The sequence below is a fragment of the Rhinolophus sinicus genome, chromosome 3 (genome assembly GCF_057876585.1).
Source record: "Rhinolophus sinicus isolate RSI-liver-muscle chromosome 3, RSI-T2T, whole genome shotgun sequence".
In the NCBI taxonomy this organism is placed as follows: domain Eukaryota; kingdom Metazoa; phylum Chordata; class Mammalia; order Chiroptera; family Rhinolophidae; genus Rhinolophus; species Rhinolophus sinicus.
Window position 1 is genome coordinate 134,285,338 of NC_142503.1, and position 24,618 is coordinate 134,309,955.

At 37.3% G+C, this 24,618-nt stretch overlaps 1 protein-coding gene across 2 annotated transcripts in view; it reads left to right on the forward strand.

Annotated features, from left to right (window-relative positions):
* The first annotated feature begins 3,177 nt into the window (after nucleotides 1–3,177).
* The window catches only part of CDIN1 (CDAN1 interacting nuclease 1), a 215,767-nt gene continuing 194,326 nt past the window's right edge, over nucleotides 3,178–24,618 (forward strand). Inside the window, exon 1 of one of the 2 annotated variants that reach the window (XM_074327928.2) lies at nucleotides 3,178–3,330. Coding sequence is in view for 1 of the 2 variants with exons in the window: in XM_019725527.3 (XP_019581086.1) it covers nucleotides 3,695–3,795 (101 nt within the window). In the remaining variant the exon portion in view is untranslated. Of the gene's footprint in view, nucleotides 3,331–3,462; nucleotides 3,796–24,618 lie in introns of those variants that run through there. The other variant, XM_019725527.3, reaches the window with a different exon arrangement.

Sequence of the window (24,618 nt, forward strand, 5' to 3'; positions counted from 1 at the left end):
ACTTCGGTTTCAAAGATGCATCACTTTCAGTGGTGCTTCACAGGGCAAAGAGAAAAACATGCAATCTCTACCAGTCAAAGAGGCCAAGCAATTTTTTCAAAAGTGTGTTTTGGCTAAATGTCAAAATCTAAGGCTGAATGTCTCTTCAACAGTCATTGGTGGTGGCCAAGAAAGTAGCTGGTTATTTCAGAGGATGAGAGCTTAACCGAGGATAATTCAACCAAAGAGTTTTTCTTTTTGAATTCTAGTGTACTGCAATGAGGCTTTATTGTTAGACTAACTTGCATCCAGACCATGGTTGTGCAACTTAACTGGATCCATCAGGCAAGTCCTTTCCTCCCTTTGAGTCTCAGTTTCCTAATCTATAAATCAGGGGCTAGTGGGATAATGTTTAAGCATAATAGGTACTTAAGTAATATTAAGTCCCTTCTTCTTTATTCAGTTAGTAAACTTTAGTTATTTTCTTTAAAATAATCAATAAATTGACTTTAACAAGATGCCATGAATAGAATCAGACTTTTAAATATAATAAAAATAATATGTCACTATTTTTAAAAACACACATTGGATTTGGCTGATTCAGTGAACAACAGACTCTTTAAAACTGTGGCTCTTTCCAAGGTCAGGCATCTTCAGCTCCTTTTCACTCTGCCTGGAACTCTCTGCTCAGCCAGAATAACTTTCCCATGCGCGTGACTTGGCTCATTCTTATTTTTAGTTCTTTGTGTTTAGCACTCTTCTTGAAATGACCTTCTGACGCCTCTCTGCCAAACCGCACACTCCTGTAAAACTCTGCATCATTCACGTCGTCCAGGAATTGGCAGAAAGAAACCTGGTCAAGTGATTCACTCCAGCCCATCTTTCAGTGCTGTAGGATATTCTAGGGATCTGCACTAGTCTCCACTTTGAGACATTTTCTTGCTATGATTTCTTATACTATTTTAGTATTTGTAGATTCTTTCTCCCTATCAGAACTATCAAGTTCCATGTCTTGGGGTTACACTGAGTACATTTAGGATCAGAGAAGCTGTCACTTGTTCAAGGACACACAGTTTATGGCTGATTTTAAACAGGTAGCCCGTTCTTTGGGTTTTCAGTTTGGTATTGTTTTCATTTCATGACCCAACTTCACTCAGTGGGGAAATGGTTGGTAGTACTGACTGACTGACTGAGAAACAGTGGGGGAACTTCAGGCATGGAAAGACAGCTCTTGAAGGAGTCACAGCAGATGAAGGACGTGGAGTATGATGCAAGAGATGGGGCAGGATCGAGGAGGGCAAAGGAGGCAGAAAGGGTGCCTCAAATGAACAATTGGCTTACTCGCAGCATTTCACATGAAAAGAAAACTTAAAAATACCTAAACAACAACAATAACAAAAACAACAACACATTTCGGCTTTGTTTCTATTTTGTGCTTAAAAACAACACTGTCACGGCCAACAAAAACAACACCATAACTGTGCTTTTCCCCTGGCACTAACTCTAAACAATCTACTGGACTTGGGTCAAAATTGCAAACTGCCAGCATGTTAAAAATAAAAACAGAAAAACAAACTTGGCCTTTTCCTTAAGGGTTGTGAGGGTGAATGCAGGACAAGAGCCAGAGAGAAGAGTTACTATAAAAAATAACTAGTGCAAACATCCTTGAACTGATGTTTTCTATAAAAATCTGTTGGCTGTGAATTGGAAAGAGTGAAGTGGGAGGGATAAAGGAATGGGGGATCAAGTGGTGTCTGCTTATCGTCAGCGAGCTTTCATGTAAAAGTCATGGCAGGGTCAGCAACAAACTAGCCAGGTGGCAACTCCAGGCCACGCTGCCATAAATAAATAGTTATGTACTAATGTCACACAACCAGAGCTAGATGCAAAGCATATGGCAAGAAAACATTCTAATGTAAATATTCAGAAAAAAAAAAACCATGGTTTCTGAATTTAGGATCCACTGTTGTCACTGGACTTTGAGACGCCTAGGAAAATAAAGTAGTGGAGCTTTATAAAAACCTGGACTAAAAGATCCTTTGAAATGCAGATTATTTCCTTTCAAAAAATCCTTAACCTTTGGCCTAAGAGAGTGTGACTATTTGGTGTAGTAATTAAGCATTACCGAGAGTTGGCAAGAGCACAGACTCTGGAACCAAATTTCAGCAGTTTAAACTTTATGCCTGTTGCTTACTTGTTCTCATGACCTCTGGGAAGTTACTTAACCTTTTCATGCCTCAGTATATTCCCCTGTACAAAGGGAGGAGGAAGGTGATAATGGCAATAGTACCTGCCTCACAGGAAGTTATAAGGATTAAGTGAGTCAAAGTGTAGGGAGCCTATAAAACAATAGCTGGTAAATGCCATGTCCATGAGCCTATCATTATCAAGCAGTCTTACATAGGCTATTTATCTTACGTAGGTTATCTACTGGACACTATGCTGAGGAATCCTTGTATTATCCTATTTAATCTTAACAACTACCTCATGAATTAAAAATCAATTTTACAGACAAAGGAACTGAGGCTTAGATGGATTAAGAAATTTATCCAAGGAGGCATATCTAAGCTAAACTTCCAAAACAGGCATTATTTCAGATTAAAAAAAAAAAAAAAAATCAACCACTTACGCATTCTTTAACATCTAAACACTTTTCCTTTCATTTGCATAAAATGTTAAAATTTGAAAAGAAATACAACGCATGGCCTTCTAAGAACAAAATAGATTTTTTTAAAAAGGGATTAAAGAGCTGACGTCTAAAAAATTTGCCTCAAGAGATCTGAGATCCGCTCACAGCACCAGGGAAGACAGATGAATTCATTCATTAACTAATATCTCCAAACATTTATGGAGCGCCTACTATTTTCTGAGAGCTCGGGATGCAAAGACGAATAAACGATTTCAGTCCTTGAGCACCTAACTGAGGGTAGTGAGAGTGATATTCTTTACTTCGATTTGTTTGATGATGTCGGATTTGTTTTCTCGTCTGTTTCCCAACATGGACAAAACTGCCTTTTACGAAAGCTGCAAAGGTGGTCGGTTTTCCAACAAGCCTGTGCTGCGTCTACAGCGATCCTAGGGTTTTACTGCGCGGAGCCTGCTCGCACAGCGCGGAAAGACTTCAGAGAACGTATACTTTCTGTGTAGGTCAGTCTCCAATTGGAGCTGCATTAAAACCGGCGCGTTTGGAAGCGTATTCAAATCGCGCGCCCTGGCAGTGGCTTTCCGGGGTTCAAGCTTAAGGGTCGCGGGACACCAGTGTGCCCTGACGCCGGGTCCGAGTCCCAGGACTCCACGGCTTCTGGCAACTGGGAGGTTACGAACCTCTCGAGCATCCCAGGGTGAGCCCAGGTGAGAGCTTCCACGATACCTGCCCGCTGAGACTTAGGCACCACTTCTCCCCGCGGCCGTTACTTCCTGGTTGGTTTGCCCTTAACTGATATGGCGGCTGGTTGCCTTCGGCCGAGCCCACTGCGGCTGCTCAGAAATCGCAGGCAGGGCAATCGGGTCCACAGCCCTCCCAGCGCCTCCGCCGAGCTGCTGGGTGAAACCCGCGCTGTGCAACTCAGGGTGAAGGGCAATAGGGGCAAACCAAGGAAGTCGAGGACCCAACGCCGTGCTGCTGTGTGCCCATCCCTCATCTCCCAGCCCTAAGGCTGCTCGAGCCCAGGGTATTTTTTACTTGTCCCTGCCACCTCCCAGACTCTGGCCCAACATGATACTGACTAAAGCCCAGTACGACGAGATAGCCCAGTGCCTAGTGTCTGTGCCACCCACCAGGCAGAGCCTGAGGAAGCTGAAGCAGAGGTTCCCCAGGTAAGTGCCCATCTCTCCCCTCTCACAGCCCTTTGCCTGCAGCTGCTGTGCCTGGCAGCCAAGCCAGCACTTAGGAACCACGTGTCACACATGTCAGGTGCTAGGAGATCAAGGATGGGGAAGGAGGTTTCTTTTACCAACCTTCCTCAGGAGACTCTAAATGGATGAATCCCAGGCAGACGCCCAAGGTCTTGAAATTAAAATCAAGTTAATTTGAAAACTTGGTATGTGCTAGTAGATGATGGGTGCACGTAGTAGGTGCTCCATAAATATCTAGTGGTTAATTGACAGATACTAGGAATGAATGATAGGTGTCAGGGTCCTCTCAAAGTCATAATTCTAATTGTGGATTCAAAAGGAGGAAATGGAGGACCATTTTCAATTAGCCCTTGGAAATAAAGTAGGGAGCACAGGCCTATAGGGGTGTCCTGTTCTACCTTGGCTCTCTAGTACAATTAAGTGACCTCCAGTGTTCCCAAGCCAGTCAGAGACTGGTACCCTGGGGATTCCGATTTGGGGTCAGGATTGGCCATTTGAACAACTATATGTATACACATTCGGGTGTATTTCATACTGCCTCCCCAAACATGCCTTTTTTCAATGCTTTTAGGGTCATCCAATTTTTTAATAAAGGTCTTTAGGAACTGTATACTATAGATTACCTCATTTAAGGATGTGCAAACTAAAGCCCAGACATTACACAATGAACCAGTCGAGGACAAAAAGGTTATTGTGTTTATGACGTGTTAAAAGATTAGAATGTTTGTATACTCTTCTTCTATTTCAAAATCAAATTTAAACTTGTACATTTTGTTTTGTGGCCCTGAGCACGGTTAGCTTCTAATGGAGAACTTCCCTGTTTTTGATGTGTAACCTTTGAACAGACATCTCCAAAGAAGTATTTTCTTGATAGGAGAGATTATTGGGTAATTGGTATTAATAAAGTACAAACTGAAGCATAAATTGAAGGTCTTTTATGGTCTTGGTTTTTTTTAAGGACTTAGTTTTCCTAATCTGAAAAATGAAGGGATCTCTCTCTAGTAACATCTAGATTTAATTTAAGGCAATATTTATCCCTTTAGAGTCTTAAGATTTGTATCAGACTTGCCTATCCCAGAACAAAATCGACAAATTGGAATTTAATTTTCTGTCTTTAACTCATGCCAACTCTGCCAATGAGCAGTGAAATGGGTGAAGGCTGGTCAGCTAAGGTAGGTAGATTTTTTTCTGGCCAGTTTTAAATGAGCACATATATTTTAGATATTCTGCTCTCATTATGTATTTATATTACCACTGTAGTTTTGCTTTTCTTTCTTTTCCTCGCCTTCTTCTCTTTCTCTCCTCCTTTCTTTTCCATAGCAAATAGCTTGTCCTCTCCATAAGAGGTAACCTCCCTGTGCTCTTATGAAGGACTTATGAAGGACTTCCTTCGTTTGGGGCACCATGCTGTCTTGCTTCTTTTCATATGCCCTTTTTTTTTTTCTTATTCATGATATGCCCAACTACTTTTCATTTCTCCCAAGTAACACTCAGGAATAACAAATTCTTCATATACGGGAAACTATTTAAGAGATTGCACTACTAGTAGGTTGGTGCAAAAGTAATTGCAGTTGAAAAGGTTAAAAATAATTGCAAAAACCGCAATTACTTTTGCACCAATCTAATACTCTACAAAAGAAGAAATCGAAGAGCCATTTAGCAGCATGGGTGGGAATTCTATAAAGAGTGTGATTTTGGAGTTGACTTCACAGTTTTCACTATAGTACTGTTTTGCTTGAGATGGTCACTGCAAAGAACTTGAACAATCTTTAGATTGGATAGTTCATTTTATCAGAGAGTTGGCAGGCTAAGGACCGCAGAGATAATTTCTGATGGTTCAAAGAGGTTAAGTGACTTGTCAAAAAATCCCAGAGATATTTAATGGCCAAACAGTGTCTTGAATACAGGTTTCATAATTTTCAATTCAGAGTTCTATGCTAAGCTACCTTGATCAGTTTTAATAAGAACAGCAGCAATTACTTTTGGGTGGCATTCATATTCATTGAGGTATAAAAAAAAATCATGGTGGCTGGTTAGCTCAGATGGTCAGTTGGTTAGAGCATAGGTCTGGTAGCATCAAGGTTTCCAGTTCGATCACCACATGGGCCACTGTGAGCTGTGCCCTCCTTAAAAAAAAAAAAAAAAAAAGATTAAAAAAATCAAAGTACTGAAATGTTTTAAAAAGTTGCTAAAAATTTTAATTTTCCTGATTTTATAAGTAGTACATGCTCAGTAGAGAAAATAAAAATTATTTGTAATCTTATAGTCCCCCAAATTTCTGTTAACTGTTTGTATATTTCCCTCTAGTCTTTTTTTTCCCAGTGCAATACTGTTTCTGCCAGTGTGCATTGTAGATCTTGCTTTTCTCACTTAGCAAATTGTGAGCATTCCTCGTCTTCAAAAATTCTTCACAATTTGTTTCAAGTAACCAATAATAGCACATTCTGGATGTACCGTCCACTTCTTATTGTTGAACATCAAGAGTTTTGTTCTTCTAATTTCCTGATACTATTTTTATTACATATATTATGCCAAGTCTGCTTATTTTCTTAGTTTAGATTCCTAAAAGGTGGGAATGACCAAATCAGCAGTGTTCAGACTTTTAGTCTCTAGATCTCTTTACACTCTAAAAAAGTTCTGAGGACCCCAAAGAACTTTTGTTTATATGAGTTATATCTGATGATATCTACCAAAATATAAATTAAAACTGAAAAAAAAATTTAATTTAGTTATTAATTTATTTTAAAATAACAATAATAAACCCATTACTTATTAATGTTTTTGTTAACATGTGGTGTGTAACATAACATGATTAATAACCATCATTTCATAAAAGTAGTGAGAAAATGCCCTCTCTTTACACGTTTGCAAATTTTTTTAACGCCTGCCTTAATATAATAGAAGGAAGACATACCAGCTTGTGCATTCAACTTGTGTTTTGATTAAAGAATATGAAGAAAATCTGGCCTCTGACAAATAAATAGTTGGAAAGGGAAGAGTAATTTTTAATAGGCTTTTCAGATAATTGTGTATATTTTGTTACTACATGAAACCCAACAAGTGGTCTTTTCTGAATGGGTAATTGCTATATGGAATGTGAACCAATATCATGGACCTTTTCACTCTATTATATTATAATCCACTGGCCTGTCTTAAAGTGTGAACAGATCTTTTACCTATATGTGATTTTTATCACCGCGCATTTTTCTCTTACAAAATGTTGGTTGTAAGTTATGCAAATCTTCTAAATGTTGTCACCTTTCATTTTATTGTATCAAAAAACAAATCATATTTGCTAATATCCCCACTGATCTGTTCAGAAAAGTCTGGAAGATTTGAAGCTGTCAAACTTGTGGTGATGGGTACAGAGTTTTCCAATATTTGAATTTTCCCTTGAGAGCTCAAATTTTATCATTGGCAACAAATACTATGACTTGTTTTCCTTAAAGTGACATACTCATGTTGTTTATTTTTGAGAAAATGTCTGCCAGCTACCCAAATCTGAATAATCATACTTTGTTCATTCAAATAAAAATGGTGTTTTCATGAAAAAAGTGGCTAGGTCAGCTCTCAATCATACAAGTGCTTTTCCTTGAGACAGCCATAAGACTTCTATATACAGTAGACGTATTTTGTGTTTACTTATTTTGTCATAGAGAACGTTAAAAGGATGTGTATTCAAGGATTGATATTTAATAACATTGATAGTTGAATCTTAAGATATTCTTAAGTGAAACTGGCTTTTTTTCCCTGCAAGTATGGGGCCATAAAGAATGCAGTGACTCCTAAGACAATTGTGTCTGGCCTTGATTTGTGCTCAGGAGATGGCAACTTTACCCGCCATTGTTTTTGCACCGTCAGTTCAAATGTCACATAGGGGAAAAGGCAAATCACATCTTACTATTTCTATAAAGATAATTTTGACTTTTAGACCCCTGAGAGGGTCTCAGGGACTCCAGGAGTCCGTTGACCACACTTTAACAACCACTAGCTATTTCAAATCAAAGGATGTTTATGTTTTGACTGATTTTGATATGTATTGAGAATTATTGTCAAAAAGATTGTACTAATCCTATTACCAACAGAGCATGGGAATATCTGTCTCTGTAACTTTTGCCAGCATTAAAGAGAATCATCATTTAATCATCTTGTAATTCACATTTTTTATTATAATATATTATATGTTTTCTCAAATGTTTTTTGACCATTTAGTTTTCTTCTGTTTAAATTACCTGCCTAGTGTCCTTTGCCTAATTTTCTACTGGAGTGTTTAGTGTTATTATTTATTGATTTGTTATTGTTTATTGATCTACATATGTTAACGGTGTTGCACCTTTATAGGTCATAGTTTTGCAGATATTTCCCCAGTTGTTTGCTTTTCACATTGTTTTATTTTTGTTTTTTATTTTTAACTTTATAAATTTATGGGTATTTGCCTTTTTGCTTTTATGCCAAGGAAGCCCTTTCTTATCCTAAGATATGAAAAACAAATCTTTGACTTAAACTTTGTTCTAGGTTCTTTATGGCTTTGTTTCTTATTCTTTAATCTTTCTAGCTGAAATTTATTTTAGTACAAGATAAAGATGTAGTTCAATTTTTTTCCCCGAGCTTAATTTTTATTTTTCAGTGTGGCTTCCACCTGCCTGCCTTATTCCTCCATGGCTTCTTTGTTTTCACTAAAATTACAAATTTATGTCTTTCAAGTTTTATTGCATTGAACCTGAGCAATCCCCTTAGCCACTCTGGTCTCAGAATCCTCCAATTTAAAATAAAGGACTTTGTGATTTCTGATGTTTTACAACTCCTACATTCACCCTTTTAAATTACCTGCCTGGTGATTCTATTTTCTGTTCTGTAGTTTTTCAGTAATGGGCCGTTGGCCACAAAATCATAGGACATTCTGTATTTAAGTACTTGGCGAGGACACATTCATTGATTTGCATCTCCCAGCTTATTTCCAGAACATTCTTGTTCAGGTAGAAACCTCCAGTCCAATCAGATGTTACTTATCAGGATATATTTTAGCATTATATTTTCCGAGCCAAACACTACATATTACATATGCATTTGATTTTATACAAACACACACACACACACACACACACACACACACACACACACACACATGCACACACACATGGTTCATATGAGGCTGTTCCTGGAGAAATCTCAAAAGGAGTAGCAGTTAAAAATTTGTTTGACAGGGCTATCTGTGATTAAACCAATATATATGGTTCATTTTCTTGAGATCTACACCTACCTCTCTCCCTCTCCCCCCTCCACCCCAATAATATATATCTTATTTTGAAATAATTTTAAACTTACAGAAAAGTTGCAGAAATATTACAAGAATTCGCATATACCCGTCACCCTTCTTGCTATATTGTTAACATCTTACATGACCATAGTTTAATTGTCAAAATCAGGATATTAGCTTTTATGCAATACAGTTAATTAATCCAGACTTTTTTGAACATTGCTGTTTTTTTTGTATGTTTTTTTCCCCCACTAATATCTTTGTTATGTCCCAGGATCCAATGTCCTATTTCTATTCCAGGATCACACATTAGATTTAATTGTAATGTCTTCTTAGTCACGTCTAATCTGTGACTGTTCCTTATTATTTTGTTTTTTATGATCTTGACACTTTTGAAGAGTACTGGTCAGTTATTTTGTAGAATATCCCTAAATTTGTGTTTGATGTTTTCTCATGATTAGATTGAGGGTAAACATTTTTAGCAAGAATACCCCAGAAGTGATATTGTGCTCTTCTCAGTGCATCGTATCGGGGCTGTATGACTGCATGTGTCTTATTCCTGGTGAGGTTAACCTTAGTTACTTGGTTAAGGTGTGGTGTCTCCCAAGTTTCTCCATTATAAAGTTAGTATTGTTTCCTTTACAATAATTATTTTTTGGGGGATATCCTTTGGGATTATGCAAATATCCTGTTTCTCACTCATGTTTTCACCCACTGATTTTAATATCCATCAGTAGTTCTTGCATGAAAGAGTTATTACTGGTATTTGTCTAATGGTGACTTTCTGTTTCTCTCACTGGAATACTTTTCAACTAATACCGTCCACTACCACCATTTTGTGTGAAACAATCCATCCTACAGTCAGCCCAGGATTTTTCACTGGCGTTTGCAGTTTATCCACCTCTTACAGCATTTGGTCTATAATAATTCACTGTGTGCTCACTATGGTTGTGGCACTATTTGGGTATTTTTTAGAAAACAGAATAATGCAGTGATTAATTTTGGATAACTTGTCTGAGGGAAGAGTTTAAGACACATTTAATAGCTACAAATTATTAGAAACATAGAATGTAGAAACCAAAGAATTTGTTGAACAGTTAGTTCAGATATGGTTAGTTAAGTGGGATTCTTAGAGGAGATACACCTTTGTTAGAAATTCTTTTGTTGGTAAACAAAAGCCCTTTGGCTCAAGTTTGATTTTTCCTTGAGTTCCCTTGCCATACATTAGTCATTTGGTTGCTATTTACGCCTATACTAATGAGTCATAAATCAAACTCTTGATACAATAAATAGCAAAATAAGTGTCTTTCCTCTGTTTCTGTATCTTTTCCCTTAGGAATCCTGGCTCAGGCTTTACTAATGGTGCCTTCTGCATTTCTAAGCACTATTTTCTGTCTTGGCCCACAGATATGCACTGGTTTCCCACTCTCGGATTAAAACACAGACAATCACTCACTCACATGAGGCTATTCCTAGAGAAATCTCTAAAGGAGTAGTTAAAAACTCATTTGGCTGGGCTCTCTGTGCTTATACCAATATATGTGGTTCATTTTCTTGAGACCTGCACCTACTTCTACCTGAGAACTGGAGTTAAGCCTGGCTCTACTGTGTATTTGTCAGTGTTGAACTTGGTGGTTCTTGGTAAAGGACCTATGGGTCCAGTCTAGTTCAGAGTACAGTAGCTAAGGGACTTGCTTGGAAAAAGCACAATGATTTCACTTAACTTTTACACTTATTTAGGGTGTCTGAGTTTAATTTGGTGCTGCCATTGGTTCCAATGGTGCATTTTAATCTGTCCACTTTTCCCATAGGGTGTTTTTATATTCCATTGTTTTTGCTTCCTGTAGCAGTTTGTTCTTGGGAAATGACTTGGCTCTGCCTCTTTTTATCCGAATCACAGTTGCCTCATCTGTGAAGGTGGAGTGAAGCTCCATAGTTAGGAAGTAGGAAGAAGGAGGATTCAAACCCAGTTAGAGTCTGGCTCCAGATTCCGACTCTTACTTTCACTCTGTTGTGTCTTGCTGTTCAGTTCCTTAAGGCTGTGGTGAGGATTAAGTGAAATAAGCCATGTAAAACACTTAACATAGTGTAGGGGTCCTGGTAAGTAAGCATTTAATACGTGATACATATGATGATTAGAATTTAGTATATGACTTATAGTAGAAGAAATGTCTAAGGAGTAACTTTTTGAAACATATAAAGCAAAATTTTGCATTGAAATAAAGACCCATAGACTTGCAGAAAATAAATGTTTGTGTGAATCCACTGACATGGTTATGAACACATAGATTTGATCAGTAGTTGAATATAGCTTAGGTAATCGAAACTCGCCTTAAATCTCTCGTAATTATATATAGTGCCTGTTTTTAAAACTTTTTAACCTAGATTCACTGATTTTTAAGAATCGTAGTAGCACATTGCAGTGTATAGTTAATACTGTAGGGTTTGGTTTATTTAACTTGGAAGATTATTCCTATCAGATTTGTTCTCTGAATTGAATTGAGAATTGGTTCTCAATTTGTGGTCAATTTTCTATACTTATGATAATGTTGTGGTGGACCTGAGTCCAGAATAATGAGGAAGAATAACTTGTAAAGGGAGAAAACGTCAGTCTTTTATTGAACTGGAAAATCTTTTGGTGGTTTTGCCAAAGGAATATAATTAGTTTACATGAACTTTAAAACTAATATTCATATACTCAGGAAACATATCTTAGGAGTATTTCTGTATTTATCATTAGTGCAAATTGGAAATTGGTCTAAAAGAAATCAGTCTAAAATATCTAAGAAAAGAATATGATATTTCATGTATTTCCTTTACTGATCTTTTAAAATATGACTTTTTTTATTACATAAAATTTTAGGTTTCTATTTGGTTGCTGCATTATCACCTAGCTTTAAAGACTCTTCTGGAAAGTTATTTTGTTATGTGGCACCTTTACTTTATAAAAGAACTCCTTAGCTTTTATCAGATATTTGTGCTCCTTTGGGTTGGTATGAGATTAGCTTGAATTCCTGCGAAGGAATGATAATGTTATCCTGAGAAGAACCCACATGCTGTCTTTATTTTTTATTAGCTTGAGGGGGAAATTTTCATGTTATTAGATTATTGACTTCATTTTTAAGCCTATATTTAGGCATCCAACTTTAGTCTACTAAGTAATAACCCATTCCAGAATGTTTGCTGGTACAATAAAGTGAAATTATATATTTCCCTAGGAGAAAAATGTTCAATAGATGTATAGAGTAATAATATTTTATTATTTGACTTTCAACAAATGTTGACTGAATTCACTATTATGTTTTTATTACACATTTTGTGCAATTTAGCCATTATAGTTGAATTTTCCTTAAAAACAAAGCAATCAATATACAAGTACTTTTCCAGAGTAAGTATATACATTGACCTTAATATATAAGTCATGTACAGATATGAAAACCATGTCAGAGATGGGTAAAGTATACATTTTTTTTTCCAATTGTCTTTTTCTTGAGGAGACATTTTTTCAAATGTCTGATTCAAGATTACTTTCTCCTTCCCCTTTTCTGCTGTCCAATTGCTTGTACAGTGAGCTGACATACAGTGAGTGCACTGAAGGTGCTGGGGTGCAGTTTCTAACTGAGTGACAAGTCTCCATTTCTTCTGGGAACAAAACAGCTGGCACCAGAATGGTTTGGTCCATGGGTTTGAAACCAGTGTGAAGCAATCAGTGCCTCATGTATTAAAGATGGCACATGGTTGGTCATACTCCAGCCCTTTCTTCGCCATTTTGAGGAACTAAATACCTGTCTCTACTTTTCTTTCCTCTCTGTTTTCATCCCTACCTTTTAGGAGGCATCTTGATAACATGTATGTTAAGAGTTAATAGTTCTTCCTCATAACCCAAGGCTTCCTTCGTACCAAAGAAGTGACATGTTTGACAATGTCAACTTTTCAACTCCTATCTCTTGACTGAGGGGGGATCTTTTTTTTCGTTTCCTTCTGGCTTCAGGACAGTGAAAAAGTTTTTTGTTTTTTTTAATTTAGTGTGACGTTCAAACTGTGACCTAAAAAACACCTCACGTCTCATTGAGATAACTGAGTGTTAACATATCTCAAAACCTATTTCTTTTATGTGTTTTAAATATTGAGATTCGGCTGCTAAAAATGTTTGACAACTATTAAACTTAGAATAACAACATCCAGACTACAGGAATAAATATTTTAAAACAAAGCGATGCAAGTAGAGAAAAAAATAAGGTGGATTCATAGATCTTGATATTGTTGCTCAGTCAGTCATATAAGTACTAGGTCTTTCCCTAACCGAATACGGCCCCTGCTAATTGGGGCAATTCTGTGTGAATCCCAGTCTTCTTCTGAGGTTGTCCTACGGACAGTAGTCACATACTAGACTGAAACATAAAATATGTGGTGCATTCTTACCATGTTGTCCCCTCCACACACACCTTTATTTATTTATTTAAATATTTTTATTAAAAATATAGCTAACATACAATATTATATTAGTTTCAGGGGTACACCATAGTTATTAAACATTTATATACCTAAAGAAGTGATCACCATGGTAAGTCTAGTAAATGTCTGACACTACCACACTGACAATATTACTGACTATATTCCCTATGCTGTACATTATATCCCCATGACTTACTTGTTTTATACGTGGAAATTTGGACCTCTTATTTCCCTTCACCTCCTCCGCCTTGTTTTAATTTTTCAATTACCATTGACATCAGTATTATTTTATATTAATTTCAGGTGCACAACATCATGGTTAGACATTTATATAATTTAAGAAGTGATCACCTGACTAGTCTAGTACCCACCTGACACTATATGTAGTAATTGCCGTATCATTGACTGTATTCCCTATGCTTTACTTTATATCCCCATGATTATTTTGTAACTACCAATTTACTTCTTAATCCCTTTGCCTTTTTCACCCTGCCCCCCAAGCCTCTCCCACCTATTACACCAACAAATCTAGTACCCATCTGACAATACATAGTTATTACAATATTATTGACTATATTCCTTATGCTATACCCTACATGCCCATAACTACTTTGTAACAACCAATCTTGTATTTCTTAATCCCTTCCCCTTTTTTCACCTACACACCCAACCCCCCTCTATCTGGCAACCATCAAAATGTTTTCTGTATCTATGAGTTTGTTTCTATTTTGTTCTTTATTTCACATATAAGCAAAATCACATTGCATCTGTCTTTGTCTGACACTCCACTCAGCATAATACTTTCCAGGTCCACCCATACTTTTGCAGATGGCAAGAACCCATTCCCTTCCATGGCTGAGCAATATTCCACTTTATATATGTACCACCTCCTCTTTACCCATTCTTCTATTGATGGACACCCAGGCTGCCTCCACATTTTGACCATTGTAGACAATGATACAATGAATTTATGGATACATATGTCCCCTTGAAATAGCATTTTGAGTTTCTTTGGATAAATACCCAGAAGTGGGATTACTGAGTCCTTCTTTGTCTCTATTATAGCCTGTGTTTTAAAGTCTATTTTGTCTGGTATAAGTATTATTACCCCAGCTTTTTTTGTTTTTTGTTTATTTGTTTGTTTCAATTTTCATTAAATAACTTTTTCCATCCTTTTACTTTCAGTCTGTGTGTCTTTCAATCTGAAATGAATCTCTTGTAGGCAGCATATGTAAGGGTTTTGTTTTCTTACCCATTCAGCCCTCCTGTTTCTTTTGATTGGAGCTTTTAATCCATTTACATTGAATGTAATTGTCAATAGATATGTAGCTATTGTCATTTTATTCATAATTTTGATCTCCTCCACCTCATCTTAAAGAAGTCCCTTTAACATTCTTTATAATACTTGTTTGGTGGTGATGAACTCCTGTAGGTTTTTCATTTCTGGGAAACTCTTTATCTGTCCTTCAATTTTAAATAATATCCTTGCAGGGTAGAATAGTCTTGGTTGTATGTCCTTGCTTTTCATCACTTTGTATATTTTGTGCCATTCTCTTCTGACCTGCAAAGTTTCTGTTGAAAAATCAGCTGACACTCTTATGGGAGTTCCTTTATAAGTTACTAGTTGCCTTTCTCTTGCTGTTTTCAGGATTCTCTCTTTGTCTTTAACCTCTTCCATTTTAACTATAATGTGTCTTGGTGTGGGCCTGTTTGGGTTCATCCTGTTTGGGATTCTCTACACTTCTTAGACGTCTATTTCCTTTGCCAAGTTAGGAAAGTTTTCCGTCATTATTTCTTCAGATAGGTTCTCAATTCCTTGCTTTCTCTCTTCTGCTTCTGGTACCCTTATGATGCAAATGTTGTTACACTTGATATAGTCCCAGATGTCTCTTAAAGTATCCATGTTTTTTTGGATTCTTTTTTCTTTTTGCTGTTCCAATTATTATTTTGTTTTTTTTTCCTGCTACCTTGTCTTCCAAATCACTGATTTTATCCTCTGATTTATCTCTTCTGCTGGTGATACTTTTTAGTGCATTCTTCTTTTCTGACTGGTTCTTTTTTTATGGTTTCTGTGTTCTTTTTCTATGCTTGCTATGTCTTTGTTGAAATTTTCACTAAGTCCTTGAGCATCCTTATAACCATTATTTTGAGCTCTATCTGATAGGTTGCTTGCCTCCATTTCATTTAATTCTTTTTCTGAGCTTTCTCCTATTCTTTCATTTGGGATGTATTTCTTTGTTTCCTCATTTTGGCTGCCTCTCTGTATTTGTTTCTATGTATTAGGTAGATCTGCTATGTCCCCCAGTCTTGACCAGGTGGCCTTATGTAATGGGGTCCTCAGGAGCCCAGTGGCACAGTCTCCCTGGTCACCTGAGCTGGGTTCTCCAGGAGTGTCCCTGTGTGGGTTGTGTGTGCCCTCCTATTATAGCTGAGCCTTGATTTCTGTTGGCACATCAGTGGGTGAGATTGGACCTCAGGCTGATTGGTCATGGGGTTTGGCCATGTCCACAACTTATGGGTTGCTGTGCGGGGAGGGTAGGGGCTTACCCCACTGAGTGGCATTCATCCCACTGGACTCTGGTACCTTTTGAAACCACCCTTTGTGTGTGCCACTTTGGGGCTAATTGGGCAGTGCTCTGCTGTGATCTGAAGCCAACCTCCAAGTATTTTCGTTCTGGTGCCTCTTGGGAGGAGCTCCAGTGCAAGCCCAGGTCATCCACTGCTTGTGACTGGCCAGGGACTACCTGGTAGGAGCTACAAAGCAGTCTGCAGTTGTTCGTTGCCTATGCTAAACTGGGAGGCGCATGAACAACACTGCAAACTGGGAGGCGCAGAGTCCACACTGCAAACTGAAAATGCCTGCCACCAGTACCAGACCTGCAGTAGCTCCTCAAAAAGCCAAGATACCCCGAGGACTGCTGCCTCCTGCCGGCTCCCTTAAGGTTCAGCCACTGATAAATCCTTGTGTGGTACACAAGTTGGGTGGCGCAGGGTCTCAGGGAGTCACTAGAGTGGGAAGAGTCAGGTTAATGTAGATTCTGGTTTGATGCCAGTGCTGAGCCTGGAGCTCCTGCCTGGGGCTTGCAGACTCTTATAGTTTTTTAAGAAAGAGTGCAATGCGTCAAGGTTGGCTGTTCACTGAGAAAGTGCCTCAGGTGTTGAGAGAGTTGGGTAGGGCTGGTTCCCAATGAGTCAGCAGGATGGAGCAGAGGAGCTCACGAGACCAATCAGATTCAGGTTTGGCCTGTCGGGGCGGGCACAAAACACAAAGATGGTGCTCACCTGCCAGCTGCACAGAGAAGTCTTCCTCACGGGGAAAATGGTGACTATCGACTATCCTCCAGCGCTTGCTTCAAGCCACACAACTCAGTCTGCCCCCCCGTAATGCCTCTGTCACCCCCCGAGTCACCATCCCTCCACCAGAGCCCAAGGTGAGTTCCTGCGAATTAGTGAGCCTGTGCGTGAGCCCTTCAAGAGGATGCCTGGGTTTCCCGCAGCCTTCTGTCCCACCCGGATGATTGGAATCCCCAGTGTTTTTCACAGCCATGTGTTGTGGGTGTGCTTCTTCCTGGAACTAGTACTCCAGGCTGGGGGTGTCTAGTGTGCAGCTAGAGTCCCTTGCTCCTCCAGGGGGAACCTCTGCAGCTGAGATATCCCTCCTGATTCTCAACCACCACACAGAGGTTTGGTGCCATTCCATTTTACATTTCCGCCCCTTCTATAAATCTTGAAGTGTCCTCTTCTTTCTATCCTTAGTTATAAAACTTCTGTTCAGCTAGACTTCAGATGGTTCTCCAGGTCGATTGTTTTATAAAGTTGTAATTTTAATGTGTTCACGGAAGGAAGCAGGCATAGTGTTTATCTACTCCACCATCTTGGATATCTCCCCTATTTATTTTTAATTATAAATATTTTGGTTATTGTTGAGATTCAGCCTTTGCTCCAGGCCCAAGAAATGATGCAATATAAACTCTGATCTTGTATTTAATACTGCTTTAGGAAAGAGGAGGTGTGGCAGATCCTTGATATTTACAATGATTATCACTTAAGACTTGAAAATCCCAAAATATGTAGCTAGCACTATATAGGATGGGAAGTCTGTAAGCTCTGGGATGCAGGTGTTTGGTTAAGCTCACTTATCAGCTAATTGACTTGCTGCTCACCCAATTAGCCTAGTGGTGTAAAAGATTCAGGTTTACACTCAGCAAGTTTATAAATTACTGTTTGTCATGAATATTTGTGATCACGCTCAAATAGTCAGAACTCGGTATGTTTAATCATGTTTAATCTAGGAATGTTGTGGGTCTCCAACTCCACCTTTCAGGTGAAATGCAGGGTGAAACCTCTTTGTGGTTTGTCACTCATGCTTGTGCCACACCTTAGCCTCCTAAGATTCTGTAACTTATAAGATGATGTCTAAGACTTGTATGCTCTTTGTAGGTGGCCTCCTTTGTAAACGGGATCAGGGAGAGTGAAGTGCAGTTTAAATGCATCTTCCTACAATCACACATGAAATAAGACTGGCAATTCAGTTGTTTTTTTGTTTGTTTTTTTTTTTGAATTTTTTATTTCTGTCTACAACCCTCCCAAGCTGATATCATCTTTTGCTTAAGGTATATTACACTGCTGTTTGTTTTTGCTGGTAATATTGGTAGGGAAAGCTAATAAAATTTGAAATTAACTTGCACTTCAAGCCCCATTTAGCTAAGATAGTAAATGGACTGGGGATGTGAGAGAGACTCTTTCCTGTAGAGCATTAAAAACCCCACATACTCTTACAGCCTAGATGTAAAACATAGCTTACAAACATCATTTCTTAACTGATGAAGTTATCATTACCTAGATTCTTATTTTCAATGGCCAACAAAAATATATATTAAGGTAAAATATATATTAAGGTAAAACTATATTTAACCTTCAATGTATAACATTTGGAATTTTTGTTTGCACTTTGGTAGGCATGTTTGGAACTCTTCATGTGCCAATCACAAAAGCTTCTCCAGAGGGACCTGCATACCTCTCTTATTATTTTAGATTTAGTGGCTTATAAAGTATTGGATTGAGATGGCAATTAGAGATCATCCAGTCAAATCAATTAGTGTTACAGATGCAGACACTGAAGGAGGAATGTCACCCGGTGATTTGACTAAATTTCCACCTCTGGAGGCAAAACTCTCCATTCATGCTCTTTAACTACAGACTCCCATCACTCTTAGGTGCCAGGAGGTATCAACAATGAGTGAATGAATGATGTTGGCCTGGCTGGGATCGTAACCAAGTAAAAGCATAGTTGTGTACACTAACAGAGAGGCCACCATTTTGTGCCAGCAATGTAGTGCCATGGAGGAATGTGGGCCCATTGCTGCCAGGTCTTCTATCCTGTAGAAAGCAGCTCTAGATCTGATTTTTTTAGGAAAAATATCCTGAGACTTAAATGTTGTCAATTTGTTTGATTTTTAAAAACACTGTGTGGGCCAACAGTTTCCTGGCCAAACAGAACAAGTCCGTGGGCTGAATTTGGCCAACAGCCAGTGGGTACTGGAGCTGGCTCTTTCCAGCTTGTGAGAGAGCTGATTGCAAGCATATTTTCCCAACTCTGCAAATTGTGACATCGGATCAGTAGCTTAAAACCAGTCATGGTGGGAGTGTTTACACCACAGAAATTGGCAAATGCTACAAACCTGGGTTCTCCCCACCCCTCCCTACTGTCACCAAAGGCCCAATGCATACCATCATCAGTCTGAGATTTGCATTGTGTGTTACAGCCCTGTGGCATGTCCTTTCTTGAATTTTCTTAACTTAGTTTATCTGATTTTTATAGCTTTTTTTCCTGAAAAATGGCTCCAAATACTTTCATCTGTATCTCATTTATTCTTATAATATTTGTATGTGTTGGGCTTTGTCTTTATTTTTTCTTGTGCAAATTGAGGATACATATTTTTTTCTTACTGTAATTAGTGTAGAAGCTAGAATTCCAGTCTCGAGCCTTAGCAGTACCTAGTATGTTATAGGTATTATAATACATATCATGAAGGACACTCGATTGAACTGACCTGAAGAAAATTCTGGTTGGTTAAAAAAAAAAAAAAAAAAGTCATGTATGTATGTCTCATTTAGGGAAATATATCCCTTTCAAAATAGATTGGTTAGTTAAATTTAGGAACGTTACAGTGATTCTTTACTCTGTAGGAATTTAGAAGTGCTTTAATGGTATACCTGAGAGTGTATCACGTCAGAAATTATTTTTAGAGATACTTTAAGCTTCAATTGGTAGTTACTCTAGTGTAAAAAGCAAATACAGGATCTCTGCAATTATAGTGAAAAACAATAAGATACCCAGTTGATAACATTATAATGTGATATGTACAATTTTATACAGACTCAATAATCACATGTTCAGATATAGTTCTTTTCTATATTTTACATATCAGTAATAAAACAATATGACAATGTACTACAAAAACAGAAATGGACAATAAAATTAGCAATGTTTGGCAAGAATATGTGCATTTTAGAATGGCAGGTGGAATTTTGCGTGGGGATAGGCCTACACAAGTGGGCTGGTCAGGTAGTATTGAGTTTGCCAGAGTTGTCATAGCCTGTGCTTGACCTTGAGTGGTTTATTTAGCTCTCTCTCTGCTATGGTTAATTATTTTATAAATCGATAGGAGGCAAAACCCTATTATTAAGGACTCCAGGAGGCTGTTCAGTTTTTTGTATATAAAGGCAATTCTAGATATCGGTGTAAAGAACTTGATTCTGGAAATAGACATACGAATTCTGACTTTATGACTTGCTGACTGGGTGACTTTGGGTAATTTTCTTCACCTCTTGGTGCCTTTGTGTTCTTTTTACAATGGGACTGTTATGATCTTGGAATGAGATAGTACATATACAATTATTAGCACGGTTCCTGATGCTGTGCTGAATAACTTTTTGCTGCTGCTGTTCTGCTTGACTTAAGGATGCTCATTGCAATGGTATTTATGCTTATAATAATTAGAATATTAGAACTGAAAAGTTTTTTCCTAAAACCAGTTCCTTTATTTTCTAGGTTTCCAAAGTGTTCTTTTACCCCAAACATAATAGAAAACCTGCTTTTAGGATATTATGGTGAAGTCCTTAGATTGTACTGGCAACCAAGATGTGATATTCTGTTGAAGACAAATGAGCATATCAAGCTTTAGGTTGATTTCTCCGACCCTGTCCCCATCACAGAAAATGGTTATATGACAAGATCACTGCCTAAGACAGACTACGTGGGAATGTTAAAACCTGAGAATTTTGAAGTATTTTTACTGTCTAATTACTTTTGTCAAATGCAATGCCGCTTATTCTGAAGGCTGTTTTACATTCTCGCCTCAACCTTGATGACAAGGTGGTTATGAATTTATGAAAGATATTTGGGTGAATACCAGTTTTGGAGTCAGGGTACTACCACCGGGAAGTAGCTTGAGTCCAATAATTATGTGATTTCAGGAGTAAGTCTTCTAGGGCATGGAACTTTTGCAGGATACCCCAGATCATCAGAGGAGTGTGAACACTGATTTTCGTGTTCAACATAGGTACTAATAAATTTGAAGAACGAGTGCTTTTGAAACACTCTTAAAAAATCTATTCGTGTTTGCTAACAATGATTATGAAAAAACCTTGTGGTAAACACAAAGAAATTGCATAAACTTTTTAATAGATTTATTATTCCTTAAGGCTTTTGTTTTTATTAATTGGGTGTTTCAGAATGCTGCCTACAAAGAATTTGTTTAATTTATCTTATTTGTGCAGTTCTGCTGATCATATAGTTGCAGTAATAATGATTTGGACAAGGCAATAATTTTTTTTTCCTTCCTTTTCTATTTTGTTTATTACAGAGCGTGTCTTTCTCTAGGTTCTAGGTCAAAGAGAGGCTTTCAGGTTTAGACCCATTTCACTTAAGCTGCTTAGGCCACATTCGAATAAACGTATTAAAACTGGCTGGAGATCTTTGTGTTTAAAAAAAAAAAATTACTTAAAAATTTAAATGACATTCTGAAAAATAGTTGCTTGTAGCCAAGGATTATGGAAGTGGAATCATAATTACCCTGTAGATTATATTTTGAGGACAATTATTTGCCGTATAACTCTTCTGAAGTATGAAAACAAGACTTGGATAATGTTATTTCATCTGTTAGAGGTGTGTAGAGTCTAGATTTGGTCCATTGTCATGAAAAATATTTTATTCATGTGGTAGCTTTTTGAGCAATTGTATTCTACACTGTATTACAATGGCACAATAAATTGCTGAATATACTGTCTGCTGAATATGACTTTACCATGAAAAATTTGATGCATGGAGAGGAAAGGTTGGAATATGTCAACCTTTTCTGACAAGGGACTTTGAATTTTGACCTAATACAGGTGACCTTTGTGCGTAATAAAAGTGAGCTTAATCTTGAGGTCAAGGTTGAGGTGAATGGCAGGGCAATATGGTAGAGTTTATGCTGATTGTGGGTTCTTCAGAGCCTACCTAGCTATTGGCTAAATGGGAGATTGGCACTTTTAAAAAAAATTTTTTAGCATTTCCAGGAGCTTATTTATAGCAAGTTGTTTAGCTCTTAGCGCCACCTCATTTCCTCAAAGCTCAGCTATCTGTTTAGTTGTGGTAAGTTTGTCTGTTTGTATAAAGTTTACTGTTTCTGAATGAAAGGTATGTGTGTACTATTATTTATTGTTTCATAGATAACCAGTAGCTAAAAATAAAAATGTTCTTATGGCTTACAGAAAGACGACTGACATATATAACCTTGGAACTGAAAATGTACCTTCTTTTAAGAGGTTCATTCCCTTGACAAGTTGAACTTTGGTGGTCTAACTTGGAAACTGTCAGAAGATTTTTTTTTTTTAAGTAATTTGTTCTTTTACCTAGATTATAATTAAAGAGAACGCTGACAAATTATTGTTTTAAAGGGTTTAAGATGATTCAGTGACGGGTTATTCCCTTGAAAGTTCCTTTGAAATGTATCTGCGAATGCATTTACATTATAATATAATATGATATAAAATATTGTTAAGGTTTTGCCTGTTTGTTGTACACAGAAGCAAAATTATTTTAAAACATAAGTTTCACTATCAGATATCCTAAATGTTTTGTCATAGATGAAATTACACCTTAGCAAATACCAGAAATAAACCTGCTGGTGTTGTAATTGTCTGAACACTTACTGCATACTCTGCCCAAATAATTGTTTAAAACAATAAACATTTGGGGGAGGGTGTTGGAGACTCAATGGAAAGAATTCTCTTTTAATCGAGTCTGCAAAATATATTCCCAGGGACTGATCAGCTCTGAAGCGCTGAGGTTTGATGATTGGAATGGCAGGAAACCATGCTTTCAGGACATAACGAATTGACGAGGCCATCCATCATTTGTTAGCATACACTGAAACGTGGGCTATGTGTGCAGAGGCCTGTGATTTAGTAAATACTTGGGAGATGAATAGAGCTTACACACAAGGGAAGATATTGCTGTCCTTCAGCAGCCTGAGACCCAGGCGCCTGCTGAGAAGGCCATCTGACGGCACATCATCAGTAACTGGCCTGTCACAGTCAGCGGTGCCCACCGACCATTGCCAGTATATTAAATGCATTTTTAATATCTGCTTCAGTAGATTTAATGAAGAAAATTTAGTTTCCATACTCCAAGCACTGCTTCTTCAAGTGTTCTAAAGCATGGACTCTTGCCTACACAAGAAAGGGGGAAGACCATGCTGGCAGTTAAGGAGTTGATTGCAAGGGACACTCGGAAAAAATAAATGTGCAAATAAAAAAAGGTTTTAGCAGAGTTGGCATCTGGTTGATATAAAAAAAAAATCTTATTATTTTTTTAAAAGAGGTTTTGTATTAGTTCCTTAGGTCCTAATTCCCTTCTTCCCTCGCAAGCCGTTTCACTAGGGGGTTTGAACCTGTTACCGTGTTTCCCCAAAAATAAGACCTAAGCAGACAATCAGCTCTAATGCGACTTTTGGAGCAAAAATTAATATAAGACCCAATATTATATTATATTATTATATTATATTATATTATATTATATTATATTATATTATATTATATTATATTATAATGTTATACCCGGTCTTATAGTAAAATAAGACTGGGTCTTTTATTAATTTTTGCTCCAGAAGACGCATTAGAGCTGATTGTCCAGCTAGGTCTTATTTTCTGGGAAACACGGAAGTAGCAAGGGATGTAAGCCTACTGATGTGAAAGGAAATATTAGAAGGGGAATATTACGATTTGGTATAATTTAAATAGAAGGACTCAATTTTAACTTAGTTTGTATTTTGAGATACTGTTTGATTCTTAGGATTTTTGAATGAGTATATAAAGTAGGATTTGTTCTTACCTAGTCACTTCTACATTTTTAAATGTGAACTTCTCTCGTTAATCAAGTTAGTATATTTTTGTCTGGTGTCATGCAGCGTAGCTCAAAGTGAATGTGAAAAAATTAGTTGCTAACTTGATTAAAAAGTGCTCTTATACTTTCCCAGACTATAACATTTCTTTAAAAATTGTAATTTTAAAATGTTCTATTTTTATATTCCAGCAAAGTGTGTACATTCGTTCTTTTTAATGAGTTTCAGTGTTGACATTATTTACTACAAAACAGCAAGACAACCAATTAGATATTGTTGCAAGCGTGCACTTTAAAGGTTTCTACTCTTGTTTAAAAAAAGAAAAATCCAGAAGAAGCTACGGAATGGGACCTATAAATCTGATTCCTGAATGTGTCAAAACAGTAATGTATTAAATGCATATTATTATAAAAATTTAAGACATGTCTTAAACACACATTTTTTATAACACATGGCAATATTAAATAATACATTTCCTTGTTAGCATCTGTTTGCCGTCGTTGTTGGCAAGACCTATGATTTATTGCTTAAATTAATGACCAAGACCATTTTGGACCTGATATATGCCCCTAAGCTTATTACATCACTAAATAAAATAAAATGTATGCACTTGTGACAGAATTATTTTTATAATTGTTTATCCCTTTAAGTGCCCTATTCAGTGATTCACTGAAAGGTTCATAA